This window comes from Fukomys damarensis, unplaced genomic scaffold (assembly GCF_012274545.1).
Source record: "Fukomys damarensis isolate Sample0158 unplaced genomic scaffold, DMR_v1.0_HiC HiC_scaffold_16, whole genome shotgun sequence".
NCBI classification, from domain to species: Eukaryota; Metazoa; Chordata; class Mammalia; order Rodentia; family Bathyergidae; genus Fukomys; species Fukomys damarensis.
The window spans coordinates 2,088,986-2,105,667 of record NW_022900928.1 but is presented as its reverse complement, the minus strand read 5'-3'; the positions used below and the strand labels follow the sequence as shown (position 1 = coordinate 2,105,667).

General features: G+C 43.5%; 1 protein-coding gene across 2 annotated transcripts in view; it reads left to right on the top strand.

Annotated features, from left to right (window-relative positions):
* The first annotated feature begins 12,366 nt into the window (after nt 1-12,366).
* The window catches only part of Dnajc24 (DnaJ heat shock protein family (Hsp40) member C24), a 42,614-nt gene continuing 38,298 nt past the window's right edge, over nt 12,367-16,682 (top strand). The window contains exons 1-2 of one of the 2 annotated variants that reach the window (XM_010640410.3): nt 12,367-12,452; nt 13,091-13,231. In XM_010640410.3, the coding sequence (XP_010638712.1) occupies nt 13,124-13,231 (108 nt within the window). In that variant the 5' untranslated portion in view covers nt 12,367-12,452; nt 13,091-13,123. The other variant, XM_010640411.2, reaches the window with a different exon arrangement.

Here is a 16,682-nt window from a genome sequence, read left to right as displayed (position 1 = left end):
CAAGCACAAGGTCCCGAGTTTGATGCCCAAAAAAAAAAAAAAAAAAAAAAAAAGTACTTGGTAAAAATCACTTAAAACTTGAAGATTTTAGAGACTAGCTATTGCCTGGTTAGAGAAGGAAGACGAATGATATAGCTGAGGTGAAAGGAGGAGGTCCTTGTGTCGGGAGACCAGGGTACCCCAGACTGAAGGAGCAAAGAGGCCTCCAGGGAATGTATTAAGACTTCTGTCACAGAGAGGGACCATCATGCACTTGTAGTTTTGATTTTAGCTTTAAGGCAGGCCTGGGTACATCTTGAACTCTCTTGGCTTTGTTTCCCTGTCTAAAACAGGGACAAAGGAAGGAAAGACTGATACAAGGGGCTCTCTAAAGTCCTTCTATTGCTAAAATCTGAGCCATTTTAATAGAGGATCTTTCATATATGGGAGCTCACGTTATACAAGAAGTCTGGAGTCAGCTGATGTAGGTGTGAAAGTTCCGCTACCCTTTCCCAGCCTTGTTTCCTTATGTATATGATAATATATCTCCTTTCCATTCCCCATAGGATTATTCAAAAGATCAAATGTGTAAACACATAATATGTGAAAATGGGTATTAATTAAAAAGTTCCACAATTTTTGTATTTAGATCTGTCTCCTGCATTCTCCAAACACAGCATGTTTAGCCTCGGCAGAATATATTCGTATCCCAGAGACTCTGCTGTCAGAGGAGATGCAGCTATTTGCAATTGAGGAGAGTTTGCTTCCTTGGCTGTGGATTTGCTAACAGTGCCATCGGGAGGGCGGCAGCACAGGCCCTTGTGGACTGAGGTATGAATAGCTGTTTTCTGTCATGGAAAAAATGGCTCTGTTTTCCAGACCAATTTCTCTGAAGGAAAAGTGGAGGCTCTGGCAAAAACTCAGGCATATCAGTTGGTGGTTGCTGTGGTTTCAGAATGGTTTGTTCCCTGAAGATTCATGCACTGGAAACTGGGTCCTCGGGGTACGGGTGTAGGGAGGTGTGCTGGGACCCTTCCAGAGTCTGGCCTGCTGGGAGGTCCTTAGGGGATGGCACACTCTGGACAAGGAGCATGGTGGCCCTTATGGGACAACAAGCTCTTCCCGAAGCCAGAGCCCACCCCAGAGCCGCTCTCCGGCTTCCCCCAAACACTCCCACCACCCTGAGCCCTCCCAGCCATGGGGTCTTCACCGTGGCTGAGCCGCTACTGTCACCAGGCCCTGGAATCACCAGAAATGTGAGCTGAATAGAAAGTTTCCCAGCCTCACGAAATGCATTATAACAAGGCTTGGGCTAGTACCGGGGTGGGTTGGAAGTGGAAGCAGAGGAAGGCTGGTTGGGTTAGAAAGGACTCTGGGAGCGGTCGGACTCACATCCGGGAGACTGGGGCCCCACCCCGCCCCTCCTCTGGAGTAGCTGTATTTTGCACTTGCACCACCTTCTGATAAAAACAGGAGCAAGGAGAGATAATGAACAAACCGAGCCAAGGACACAGGGAATGGCCATTCTGGCTCCATCATGTGCTGGCCAGACCTGCACGACGGAAGAAACAGATTCAGCAGAGCAAAATCCTGGAAGGTCTTTGGACACACAGAACAAACGACACGTCTGCAAAGCGTAACCAGGGAGAGGGTTATTAAGTCAGGCTGCAAAATCCCTTAGGGAGAATTTCCTCTCTCATCCTGACATCAACTTTTTCTTCAGGAAATTTGTAATGAATTTCAGAGAGCTCTTCACTTTCACTCCTAATACATACAAAATGAGAACACGTAGGATTGGATACAAAACAGACAGTCATTCCTAAATAACATACTGAGAGTCACTTCATTGATTTAAAATCATTACTATCCTGATTATGGCTTTCTTCGTAAGTCAAAGTGGGTCCAGGAAGCCAGGCGTCTATCGGTGAGTCGTGGTGCATCGCAAAGCAAGCCACACCAAAAACCAGGACTGGGGCAACACACAGCCACAGCAGCACAAGGAATTCAAATCAATTCATTATTCACCGACTGACAACAGAGACATACCAAAATAAAAGTTAACCCAGTTTGGTAAAATTCATTCAAGAAAAATTTGAATGATCTGAAATGTCTTAAGCATGGCAGTGGTTACCGTGTAAGCACAACGATCTGCTTTCTCAGCCAGGCTTCCCTCAGGGCCAAGGCAAGAGCCCAGTGACAGTGACAGAGCGTCACATCCTGTTTGATGGGTTGGCTTCACCTGTGAACCACAAGAGTGTGAGAAAGGCTGTGCCGAGCCAGAGTGGACGACCACCAGCACCCTCAAAAATCATACCCTATTTTCTGGTTAGCTTTCTCATTTTGCCTCTTCTTCTTTTGCAGGATTACCTGAGTTTCAGTTAAAGCTAATGCAAGAACTACTTGTAAGGGTATCTTTCCTGGTAGTGATGTATCTGAATATAGGTGTATGTGTGTGTGGGGGTACACAAGACATAGCAACACCATTCACTGATCTCACTTCTAAATGAGAGATTTTAAATTCTGGACTTACATATGCATATGTGTGTATACTATGATGAATAGTCTTTTCTTGTATTTAAATAAGAAAATGGGGCTGGGGATTTAGCTCAGCGGTTTTGCTGCCTGCCTCGCAAACTGAAGGACTCAAGTTCAATCCCCAGTACCAGAAAAAAAAAAAAGGTAAGAAAGATAAATAAGAAAATATATTTAAGTTGCTCCAAATATACAAAGAAACTAAAAATGATTATTTACTATTCAGAGAGATATTCAGAGACTACCACTGCAGACCTGGATTTACACTATACACAAAGATTTCTTAAAAACTATATAGTCTTTCAAATTCATATATCTGGCTGCCTTTCTTTAGCACTGCTGTTTCACCTGCAGCACATCAGACAAGGTAATAATTTATGATAATCATATGAAAATATACAATTAATATTCATCACCTCTCATTCTTCATCACTTTAGATGATCAGTAATGCAGAGTGAAAATGCTGTCAGATTTCTAATTGCTTTGTAATGGGCTTGAAACAGGGAAATCATTAAAGGCAAACAATCTGTCATTTGTGTGTTACTTTAACTATCTATCACATCAAAAAACTCATTAAAGAAATTGCTAATAAGCCACAAAAGACTATGCTGGTGGTGGTTCTGCAGTAGATTAAAAAGTAATACTTCGAATTGCTTAAAATATCTATAAAATATGACGCTTTTGTGGAAATTCATCAGAAAATATCTATTCTTCAGTATATTTTTTAAACTGTGTGCTTTCATTATTTTGGCATTTAATTCATCAGTGTGGAAATCCTTTTAGCATACAAGACTTGCTGTTCATCAATCACTAAATAATTAAACCGAAAGGCTGCAAAAAGCAACAGAAATGCTAAATGTGTTTATTACTAGTAAACTGACACAAGTAATAAAAAATAGCAGTGTAGCAGCAACCCTGGCACCAAGTGAAGAATGTATTTTAAGATGTGATGTTTACTCTCATATCTCTCGTGGATTTGAACCATAGAAGTCACAGTGCTTCTTTCACCAGTGCTGTCATCTCACAGAAATGGCACTCAGCTACTGAAACTGCACAAAACAGCATGAAATTCTGCATAACATTACTATTTGAAAATTTTGGGACACTAACCAATATGGAAGCACCTCATATTACTTCAAGTCATTTCAGCAGAGAAAAAGTATCATTTCTTTAAATGACCACACACTAAATTTTAAGTATCTTTATCAATTCTACCTTCTAGATGAATTCTGTTTTCAGAAGCCTAAAATAATGGTGATAATTTTGTTAATAAAACAAGGAGGCAGATAGAAGAATAAAACCAAGAATACTTTTGGAGTTTATACAATGCGGATATATTTTATTTTCAAAAAAATATGAGTAACAAAGATAATTGTACTATGCTTTACATTATTTTAATGATTCATGAAATGATGGATTTAATTTCCTGTAGAAAATGGACTCATTAATAAAACACAACTTTCTCTAAGTGTGAGGACTTATTCACATCCACTAGAATTCACAGGAGTCTGAGAAGCTGAACGCAGCAGCATGCTAAGGTAGTCCCCATCATACACCAGTGAATCCCAAACCAACTTCAGAGGTTTCCTAACACCCTGGAAACATCTTCATTATGCTCTCTAATTGACTTAAACAGACTTCCTATCAACTGTTTAACACATTTTAACCCACAAATTAACACCCCTTGATCATTCAGATTAACCTTTCTTCTGTGAGTCAATTACATGACTAAGATAAACTTTTTTTTAAAAAAAGGCTTCCGATTTAAAAAATCAAAATGAAAAGGGAAGAATGCTTTTTTTAAAAAAGCCAGTATGTACCTGCACCTCTCACATGAATGAAAGAGCAGATCACACATTTTAGGGTTGTTGGAAAGTACACAGAGAAGCCAGTGTGGTCAGAAGAACAAAGAGAAAAGGGAGAATAGGGAAAATAAATTGGTATTTATTATGATTATTTAAGAGAAACAGAAGACATTTGTACACAGTTTCTTTAATAGATTAATAAAAGTATTAAAACATCAAATGTGAAAAAGGTAGAAAAATACTAACAAAAATCTCAGATAAAATAAAGACTTCGGAGGGAGCTAAAACCAGCACAACTGATGGGAAACAAACAAGAAAGACAGAAAGGACGTGGTGCGGTGGAGCTTCTTGGCCTCTTGGCCTCTGCCCTGCGTGGCCGTGTGCAGCTCACTGGCCCTCAGTCCAGGACAGGAACAGACGGAAAGACAGAGGCAGGCATGGGCCAAGTGAGGGCCACCAATGAGGGAAAAAGGCAAACCCAAAAGTTATTTCTACAAGATGAGGGAGAGAAAGACCTCTGCAATGAAAACTACAGCACTCTGAAAGGACACCCAAGAGGAAAGCAGAGCATGGAAAGTGTGCCCTGCTCCTGAACAGGCTGAACCAATACAGTCCAAGTGGCCACATTTCTAAAACTGTGACACAGATTTAATGCAATTCCTATGAAAACACCAACAGCGTTCCTCACAGATTTGGAAAAAATAATCTTAAATTTACATGGAACCAGAAGAGACCTGGAATAGCAAAAGCAATACTGGAACAAAAGAGCAAAGCAGGTGGCATAACGATCCTGAACTTGAAGTTATAATACAAAGCTACAGTGAGAAAAACAGCATGGTACTGGCAGAAAAACAGACAGGAGGATCAATGGAACAGAACAGAGGGAATTCAGCTATCTGATTTTTGAAAGGGGTCAAGGACAAACACTGGAAGAAAGCCTCTAATAAATGCTGCTGGAGGGCCTGGAATTTAGCTCCGTGGTGCTGCTGCCTGCCTTGCAAGCATAAGGTCCTGAGTTCAATCACCAGTACCAATAAATAAATAAATGCATGGGAAAACTGGCTGTCCACACACAGAAAACTGTATCTAGACCCATATATTTCACCATGCACTAAGCTAAAATCAAAATGGATCAAAGATCTAAATGTTAAAACACAATCTTCTGAAACATAAAATAGGTAAAACTCTGGAAGACATAGGCATAGGCAAGGACTTTCTGAACAGAATCCCAATTGCACAAGACATAACATCAAGAATAAACAAATGAGATTATTTCAAATTAAAAAGCTTCTGCACAGCAAAGAAAACAGCTAACAGAGTGAAGAGACAACTTACAGACAGGAAAACATTTTTGCCAGCTATTCCGTGGGCAGAGGACTAACGTTAAGAATGTATAAAGAACTCAAAAAAATTAGATTCCCCCAAAATAAAAGACCCAGTCAAAAAACGGACAACTGAAATCTCAGAAAAAGTACAAATGCCCAATAAATACATGAAAACTCTCTGATCATTAGAGAAATGCAAATTAAAACAACACTGAGATCCCACTTTATTCCAGAAAGAATGGCCATCATCAAGAAATCAAATAAAAGCAAATGCTAGGGAGGCTGCTGAGAATGGATCTGTATGGAGATTCTTTAAAAACAAAAACTAGAAATTCCATTCAACTCAGCTCTTCCCCTTTAGGAATTTTCCTGAAATAGTTAAACACATCACTAAAAAAAAAAAAAAAAAAAAAAAAAAAAAAAAAAAAAAAAATCATATAGCTTAACCTTGGAAGCAATCTGTATGTCCACTAAAAGATTAACAGATAAAGAAAATGTGGTATTTGCACACAGTGGAGTACTAGTCTGCCATAAAGGTTAAACTTGAATTGTTTGTAGGAAAACAGATACACCCTGGGACCATAATGTTAAGTGAAATAAATCAGGCACACAAGGATAAACATGGCAAGATTTCTCCTATTGTGGGTCTGCATAACTTTGTAATTTTAAGTAAGTTCCTAGTCTCAACTGTGATTACAGGTGAATGTTTAATAGCTCTGGGTGAATAGATAAGATTGTTTCTCTCCTTGTCTGCCGGAAGGAATGTTTTGAAAACCTTGGGACATTCTGTAGGCATGTTATAGACCCTCACCCTGCCTATCCACTTATAAAAACAGCCTAAGCCCCTGAGCTGTTGCCTCTCGGAGCTACTTGGCTCCAGGAGTGCCATCAGGCCAGACTAATACAGGTCTGTTTTCCAACTAGTCCGGTGTTCCTTCCTGGGTGATTCTCGCTGCTCATCAGTCTCCTGGAGCAATCGCTGGGCTATAGGCCCCGGCATCTTGGAGGCCCTTTCGGCTGTTCAAGCTCCTCGGAGTGGAAGTAAGGCCTCAGGTCTTACACTATATGAACAACTCAAAGTATAAAAGCAAAATAAATAATAGGAAGAAGGGAGGTAGATCTTTCTCAAATTGGAAGGGGATCAAGAGATGGATGGAAGGAGGGAGAGGAGGGAAAAGGGACTAAGAAGAATCCAGATATGCTGTGTACATACACCCGCTCCCCATGACGAAGGTAATCATCATGTACTGTAAACATGGACTAATGAAAAGTAAAATAAAAGATGAGGTAGGAATGCTGTATTGCCAAATTTCTGTTACTGTAACAGTGTTCGGGGAGGAAAGGCTCACTTTGGCTCACAGTTTAGAGGGTTCCATCCATGGTTGCCTGGTACACAAGATAGTACATGACGGTGGGGGCAAGAGGCAGAGGAAGCTGCTTGCCTCACCAAGGCTGGGAGGCAGCAGAGACGGCATGGGCCCAGGTTTCCCAATACTCTCTTCAGTGACCCAGCTTCCTACCAAGACAAACAGGTCCTGCTTCTCAAAGGGTCTACCACCTCCGAGAAGCCCTGGGGGCCGGGACTAAGCCTTTAACATTTGGACCTGGGGCAGTTCCTCAGAGTTGATTCCTAATACCATGTGAGGTGTAAGACAGTCTGCCAAAGAGAGAAGAGAGTGTCTCTAAATCCAGTTGGTCAGCTCTCCCTTCCGCAGAACATGACAACACTTCCGTAATACCTCTTCCTGGACTGGTTTCATCTGGACTCCAGGGCTTCGACCCTGCAGCGACCTATTGTATGTGCACGCGCCCGTCAGTGATGGGCATCACAGCACTTGGTACTTCCTCTTGCTCAGCACTTACTGCGTTTATATGTCTGCTAAGCCCTCGAGAGGGCCGGGACTGCCCCTGGCTGGAATCTCCTGTGTGAGGCAAACAGCAGACACTAGGGAAACATTTGGTTGAGTGAGTAAATGAGGCACAGATAGCAAAGGTAGACTGTCGCTGTGACTCACCTCAGCATGAGCTGACTCTTGGAGGCTTTGCTGTTCCCAGTGGGTTTGAACCGCTCTCCAGGGAAACCTCTAATTCTTTTTAAAAACAAATACAGCTTAGTTCACTGCTATGAAAATCCTAAAAGCATGGAAATAAAGACCAAGCAGGTTAAAGAAGTGCTGGTGATGGAACCACTAGGTGGGGACAAGTGCACAGGATGCTAAGAGAGGAAATACCCAGCATAAGTGCACTGCTGCTTTGGTCAGGTCAGTGACCCCCCCCCCGCCACCTGTTCAAGATTCATCTCCAGGTTGGCACTGTTTGGGGGAAACTTTCAGAGCTGAGACCTAGTGGGAGACCTGCAGGGCGCTGGAGCTGTGCCCTCACAAGGGACTGCGAGCCCTGGTCTCTCGTACCTCCTACCTTGCTTCCTGGCCACCAGGCTGCATCACAGCCCCTCACACTCTCTGTCACTGCTATCGGACGGCCTCAATGGCGACCTCAGACCAGACCCTCCAGCACAGTGAGCCACAGCAAATCCGTCCTCCGCACGAGTTAATGATCTGAGTATTTCACTGTAGTGACAGAAAGTTGATCCATGCAACAGCACATTTTATAAGTATTATCCATCAGTGAAAAGCACAGTTTCCTTGTATGATATGAAATGAAGATTTCATTAATGTTTAGTGGATATCAGCATAGGGGCAGGCTAGTATTAAATTTTCTCCCCATTGAGTTTGTTGGTACATGTAAAGCAAACAATACAGTTACATTCATCACTGGGATCTTGTACCTTTACATGATATGTCCTGGTTCTTATTTTTCCCCCATTTTTTGCCCTCCCTTCACCCCCTTCACCCTTCCCTATTTACAAAGACTTTGTTTCCATTTTTTCCCTTTTTTCCCACATTTTTCCCGTATTTCCTTTCCCCTCCCCTTCCCACTTCCCCTTTGGCCATTTTCTTCCTATTTCACACTATCTATTATACCACTTGAACCTTATTTACACTTCTAGTTTTTCACACCAGAGAAACTATTTGGTATTTATTCAAGTGTGTCCTATTTATTTCACTTGAGAGTATGGCTTCAATGTGCATCCCCTTAGCTATAAATGTCTTTAGTGTCTTATTCTTTATGGCTGAGTAGTACTCCATTTTATAGAAAAACCACATCTTCTTTATCCAGTCTCCAGTTGATGGGCATTTGGGTTATTTCCAAGTTTTAGCTATTACAAACACTTCTGCTATAAACATGGGTGCACATATATCACTGTGGTATGATTCTTTTGGAAAGATACCCAGCAGAGGGATAGCTGGGTCAAATGGGACCTCTAATCCTAGTTGTTTGAGGTATCTCCATATTGATTTCCACAGGCTATTATTAAATTGATACACTGGATAACAATGGTATTTTTGCTACCACTACAACCAATGGTTTTAAACCTCTGAAGTATGTTTCTATGTCTATGTATTTATAGTATTTTGTTAAGTGTACTGAATCCAACATTTAATGTATACCTATCTTGCCCGTATTAGATCCTGATGATTCAAATTAAGAGGGTTTTGCTCATGTCTGTGAAGCTATCTTACAGCTAAATGAAAAGTATATTCAACAAGTATTTGTTTTAGTTTTATTTTTCTAATTCAGTAGTTTCTGGCTTTCATTTGCTCTGTTGGAAATTCCCAAAGCACTGCTATGAATCAAAACTGCAACAAATACCTCCCTATTCAAAACAATAGTAATAATTATCAGCAGCAACAATATGTCACCTTTACTAAGCTCTTTGGGGCACAGTTATCTCCATTTCCTAGAGGGGAGATGTTATTATGTTCCTGTTATATAGAGGAAGAAACCAAAACAGAGCTTGACTTTCACAAGTACTCCCAGCCAGCAAAGGGCAGGTCTGGGCTTTCTCTCTGCAGTCTGACTCAGAACAGAAGCTCTTACCCACTAAATAACACCCTTCGAATTTCACACAACATGGCATGGTGAGAATGCCACAGCGAGGAAGAAGTCCGTTAGAGGCGGAGGCACCAGCACGAAACGTTTCTGTTTCTCTGATGAGAGAGGTGTCCGTGCCCCGCAAGCTGGAACACACACCAGAGACAGTGTGCTCAGATGAATGACACAGGACGCTTAAGGAAGCCAAGGAAGTTACTTCGAAGGCCGGGCCATCACAAAAGTTTTGGTGGAAGGCACGGGCTGTGCAGGAGGGTTACGACGACAGCGGAAGAACAGAGTGCCATGTCACAGGCAAGCGGGCGCACTGATAAGACAACAGGTGCAACATGGAGAAGGGATCCAGCTGTTCATCCTTTTCATGTATGGAGGCAGGAGGAGGTCAGGCTGGAAGACTAAGGGTTGGATTGGGAAGGTAAGTGAATGCCAGCTGGGAGTCAGGACCCTGCTCTGGATGGCCCTGCCCAGCACAGGAGCCACCCCTCACTTCCGGCTTCCAAGCACCTGAAATGCACCCAGGCCACACTAGGGCGCAGTTTTTGGGCAAAGCACAGACCAGCTTTTGAAGACTTGAGAGGAAAAACAAAGTGAAATGTCGCACAAAATTTTATACTGAGTAAGTAATAATATTATTTTGGTACCGGAGATCAAACTTGGGACCTTGTGCTTGAGAGGCAGATGGTGGAACCACTGAGCTAAATTCCCGGCCCCATATTGACTACATTTTGAAATGATAGTATTCTGGATATAAATAAAATATTTAAAACTGCATGTGACTTGCACTTGTTGCTTACATTATATTTCTGCCTGACAGTGTTGCTCTAGAAAATATGAAACATTATGAGCAAGGATTCATGCAAAAACTGTGTTAATTCTAATATGAACACATAAACAGTTTTAGCTTATGTGACAACTGATCTGATTTTTATACAAGCTAGTCACAAGAAAAGCTCAAAGTTGGGGGAAGAAGTGGGGCTGGTGCAGCATAAAATATATTTAAGATAAAGCACAAACCAAAGAAAACAAAAATAAAACAAAAAAAGCTGGACATGGTGGCACACGCCTGTAATCCCCGCACTCGGGAGGCTGAGACAGGAGGATTGCTGTGAGTTCGACACCAGCCTGGGCTACATAGTGAGTTCCAGGTCAGTCTTAACTACATAGTGAGACCCTGTCTCAAAAAAACAAAAACAAAAAGATATAGAACCACCACATTCAATGTATAAACTTTGTTTAGAGCCTGATCCAAGGAAACAAACCATAAAACATACATTTTAGAAACAACTAGGGAAATCTTTAAAAAGTCTAGATATCAGATGACATCAGTGAAATAGTATTTTGATCAAAAATAACATTCTGGAGAAGAAAACACTGAAATGTTTTAGGAATATGAAGTACATAGAAGTAGAAAGACAAAACATTTTGGATTTGCTGGGGTAAAAGTACCTTTTGTATTTTTTCATACCCAAATAAACAAACAGAATAAAAGAGGTAATATGACACCTTATGGAGTAGTAAATCAAAATAAAGCTGTGCAGCCTGGGGAACCTGCGCACATCTCTCTGTCCAAGGAAGGACAGAGCAGTGGAAAGGATGACTGTTGGGGGGCGTTACTGTCTTCTGATAATACTGTGCGGGAAGGTCTTCACAACACCTAAATCTGTTGCGTTAGGTATTTTGCTAGAGCCACGTGCAAGGTATCCTAACCAGACTGCCTGCTAATCAGTACAAAGCTGTTCACGTCTGCCTTAAACACTTGTGGAGAACCACTTTTTGGATTTTTTGTTGTTGTTGTTGTTGCCTGTCTCAGTCTATTCTTTATAATTCATGCCACAGCTACATAATGATCATATTAGAACATTTTATCTATTCAGCTCACGGTTCTTTGATTGCTTCTGAAACTGAGGTTTGGTAAAAGAAAGATTAAAAAGAAGGGAAGTAACTGTGAGCGGCGGCAACACCAAAACCATTTTAACATCTCCAAGTGAAGTTTGTGCCGCGCTGCCAAAGGTTCAGGTCTGGATTTACCTCTAGGTACCACGCGAGGAAGAGAGACCAGGGTAAAGAAGCAGCCCTGAGAGGCCGTAACGGGAGCGGATGAAGGCGAGGAGCGGGGCGGGAGAGAGCAAAACCGGAGGACCACACACCCCACAGCGTCCACCCGGAGGGTCCCCTGTGACTCAAGGGGAGCGGCGCCTTCTTCCTCCCTAAGCCCGACAAAGCACAGCTCCGGGAACCAGCAGACCCCACGCCCAGCTCTCGGGCCCATCGCCGGTTTACCTCCGCATCTGTAAAGTTGGTAACAGCAACACCTTCCTCACCTGTGCTCCTGGGTTGAAGGGAAAGCAAAGCGAAACAGCAAATGCAAAAGGATCTGAAAAGTTTTTTTTTTTTTAATAAGTCGGTTGCTAACATCTAAAAGAAATAATCAGCTTGAACGTATTTTACCACATCTCCTGCTCTCCTAACGTCGCTCCCACCCCCTCTCCCCACAAGCGCGTCCAGCTACAAACCGAAAGGGCTAGGAGTGCGAGGAAGGTAAGTTGAGGCAGCCTTGGCGAAGGCGGGAAGAGCCTTCTGAGGAGTGGGAAGGTGCTCGCTGAACAAGAGCGGGCGGAGGCAGCTTCACAGAGAGTAAGGGAGCGGGATCTGCCCGGCGCCAGCGCTCACATAGTGACCACACTACTCCGGCTGGGCCTGGTTACCATAGCGACCGCTTCGGGACAGGCGGAACGGCGCATCCGGTCGGTGCTTGGCAACAGCGGCTCGCGACTAGCGACGCGGTAACGTCACGCCGACTTCCGGCGGAAGCGGACGCCGGTACCGAGTGTGGCCTGAGCGGACGCGAGAGCGCAGGTCGGTGTGTGAACGCTGACTGAGCTGGGCGGGGCGCGGTGAGCGGGAACGCGGTGGCGGGGCTCAGGTCCCGCCTGACCCGGTGAGTGGGAGCTACCGAAGGGTCGGCCGGGCTCGGACGCAGTTCCGCGCTCGGCGCGTCTCTACCAAGCTCCTCGGTGTGAGGGAATCTGGGCAGCGCTTTACGGTGGGAGAAACCCCAAGTGTAAACGGTCAGTGGAATAAACGTTCGGTCGCTCGGCCAAGGAAGCTGGGAGACCGAGCTTTTGCATGTGGTCAAGCGAGCCGGCGTTGCAGAGCCGAGGGCTAGGGCGTGCCTGTCAGTGCGAGCGGGGCCGCTTAGGGCCTGACGCCACCCGAGCTCGTGCCGCTTCTGCTGTCCGGTGCTGTGGTCTGTGCGTGGACTTAAGAGCGACCGTCTAGTGCATTTTGTACTGAAACATCTAGCACATTTTCCCTACTTGTTTATTTATATCGTTTTACATGGAGTTATTGAGAGCGTATAACAATATACGCTTCAAGTTTGGATTATAATCATGACTTACTCAGCCAAGTAGTAAAGATCTCAGGAAGGCGGTGCTTGGCCTTTTTTTAGATTTGTGCAGGCTGTAATGAGTCGTCATTCTTGTTTCGTGCAGCTGACCTGAGAAGACCCTCTTCCGGCTCGGGCGATGGCGTTGGAACCGGTGCCGAGGAAGGACTGGTACAGCGTGCTGGGGGCCGACCCGTGTGCTGACGTGTCAGACCTGAAGCAAAAGTATCAGAAGCTCATATTAATAGTAAGTCATTTCTTTCGTAATTTAAATCATGAGAGAAAAAGTCAGTTTTTAAATATGGTCTGAAACTTAAATTTCAAAAAAGTACTGGGTGATATCACTGGAAATCAGGTAGTATTAATTTGATTTCAATGAACGTTTCAGTAATTCAGCAAACAAACGGAAACCAAACTTGATGTGAAGCAGCACGGAGTTTAGGAACACGGCTTGTAAGTCAACCTGATTAAGATAGCTGAATCTCCTGACTGCTACTGTGCATGAGAACTTGGATGCCTTTCCTCAATACAGTACCCAGAGAGGAGTAAGCAGGATAATCTACTTACTCTGTATGGCACTCATGGAGGAGGAAACGGGAAAAGCCTTGTAAATACTAACAAGTTGGTTACATAAGCAGTGCTAGCTGAGTAGTAGCATTGGCAGAATGGAACTGTCCAGTGCCTGACATGCCTGTCCAAATGGATACGTGCGCCTAAGTGTAAAACACACATTGGACTTTGAAGACAGTACAAAAAAACCTATAAGTTTTAGTTTGGTTACATGTTAAAATGATAGTATTTTGGCTGTTTTGCATAGGATATGTATAATAGGCATTTTTTTAATATATTACCAAATTTTATTTCATCATCTTTTTGCCTTTTTGAACATTTCATCTGTAGTCTACATTTACATTTAGGTTACATTTCTATTGTATAGTGCTGATTTCCGTCATTTTTACACTAATTTCATTCATCCCCTTTTTAAAAAAATAAGTTGTAATAATTTATATCTTTAATAAAGATATAAATCATTTCTGAGCTTACATTCATTTTTTCAATCTGTATTGTGATGGTCTTAAGCCCATGTCGGTATCTGTAGTGATCTATACTTAGCTGAAGTCACAAAAAAGATTACAGCTGTTATCTGTGTGGTATGAGTTGTTTCTCTTTGCCAAACACGTCTGTGGTATTTTGCCTAGATTGTGTTCATGATGAAAGATAGATATTTCACTGCCAGGAATGTACTGATATTCTTGCCTTAGGTGCCGAAGTGGACTAAATGATCTTAAAGCATGTTCTGCCTCTGGATTTCTGTAAGTAAAATGAAATAGATTTTACTGAAGATGTTTTTGATGCTCAGTCACCTTTGTACTTCAGTTAGGAGGGGTGGCTAGAGAAGTGGACAGGCCTTCTGGGCCATGGCAGTGAGGAGCCGTCTGCAGTGTAAGACACGAAAGTGGACGGACTGCCTGGTGTCTGTGTTTGCAGTGAGTCAGCCCAGGCCACTCCTGGTGTGCAGCAACATTTGGCGCTCAGTCTCCATGCCAGCCGTGAGACGGAGGGAGGTGCTGCATCGCCATGTGGGCAGCCCTGTGCATGGTGGACTGTGTGGCAGCACCCTGGATGCCAGCGATAACCACAGTAGCTCCTCCTGGGAAGCACTGCGCTGCTCTGCTCTGTAGCTGTGTTGCATGACAGGGGTTTGGTTTTCTGGTTTTGGTCTTTTTTTTTTTTCTTTGATGACTGTTGGGTGTTTTTTGAAGTAATTAGTGGCTCTTTGTGTAATCTGTGTGTTTGTTTTAAAAGTGTGTATTTTTTCTAGTATCTGTGTTGTACATGGTTTGCCTACTGTGTAGCTTAGCAACTTATTTTCTTACTGGTGTCTTTTGGTGCACAGAAGCCTTTTTGTTTTTGAGGAATTATAATTTACCAGAGTTTGTTTTATAGTTAATACTCTCTATGTACGTCTTCTCTCAGGTCATGAGAGCGTTCTTCTGTGTTTTCTTCTGTATATATGTAAAGAAGAAAAGTTTATTTTGGCCCCAGTTTCTGAGGTTTCAGCTTAAGATCGGTTGGCCCCAGGTTTTTGGGCCTGTGGTGTGACAGCTTCCTGGGGTAGAACAAAACCGCTTTGCCTAGGCAGGGAGTGAGTGGAAGAGGAAGAGAGAGGGTTCTGTGGTTTTCCAGAACATCTGCAGACCTAAAGACTTCCTGTGAGGCCACGCCTCTTAAAGGGCCCAACACCTTCCAGTAGCCCCAGGTTGGGGACCCAGCCTTTAACCCTGGAACTCAGGGGTCATCCCTGACCCATCCTCTAGCAGGTACTGTTTATTTCCATTGCTGCACATTTTGGTGTCTCTCACCTGCTTTTACTTTTCTGTTTGTTCTTGTGCATTTATGCTTTTTGCCTTTTTAAAAAAATTCTTTTGCTGTTACTATAGTGGAATTGGGAAGGAACAGGAATAAATGTGTGTATCGATCTGCCATTTATAGGTGCTCTGAACTGTTTGCATTTCTTGTTGCTTCCCACCTTTGCTCTTGCCTTTGCCACATACCTCTTCCACTGTGACCCATCCCTACCTCACCGGATTCGCTCTCACTCATTGCTTTGAAATGTTCTTGGTTATAATTCCCTGGGCCCTGTGACCCTTCCCCCGGTGCCCTCCCTGGTAGCCGTGTTAGTGAATGGGACACAGGAGGCAGAGCTGTAAAGGAAGGGGAGCGAGGATGGCTGGAGTGCAGGAGGAGGTGGGTGGTAGGGCTCCCCTTCTTTTAAACGGTGGGTGAGACTTGGGCACGTTCACATTTTGGGGGTGGTAAGAGAGATGATGATGGTCAGCCTGGCTCCAGGGTACAGGCAGGGGAAAAGTGGGTGTGGAGGTTGGAGCGTTTCTGGTTTGGTACAGAAAGCTGAGGAGCTCTCGTTTGTGGCTTCTCTTCCCTTTGAAGTAGAAATCAAACTGTGATGAGAGATGGATAAGAGTAGTTGAGGTAGCAGGCTGAGGAGTTTCTCCTGCCTTGTGCTGGCAGTGGCTGTGGGCAGGTACCAGGAGTTGGCCCAGAGCAGCAGCCTCCCAGCCGTGTCTGTGTCCTGGGTCCTGACTGTCTATTCTGTCCTGCCCGGTGTGCTCAGCAGGACCACAGGAGGTGTGCACGTCGTGTGGAAGTCATGGCACACAGAATTGCAGTTTATACATGCTCTCAAAGCCTCTGACCTGGTTTTTGCCCTGCCATCCTGCCCAGCAGGGAATGTTAGCCTGCCATTGGCAGTTGGGAAACTGAGACCTGGTTTGTGAGAAACACACAGTAGAGGTGGAAAACCTCGGCCTGATCCGTACCCTCTGACATACACTTCCTCCCACCGCCTCACTGCCTCCTCACTGCCACCCCAAAAGGCTTCCTGTTGTTGAGAGGTGTTACTTGAGCTATTCTGGATTTCTGGAGTGCGTTCATGTGCAGTTATGTAGTATTAGGGAAAGTCAGATGTAAGTACCACTCTGTGCTTTAATTGTGATGGGATCTAGGTTACACACCGGTGATGGAGTGAAACTTATTGCCCTATCTTTTTTGTACCATAAGTCTGGAGTTTCTAATAGATTTAAGGAGAAAATTATATGGGAAAATCATACAGTTATGTTTACCAATTTCTTTTTTTCACAATAGCAAGCTTCTGAAGTTCATTTTTTTTTTTTTTTTTT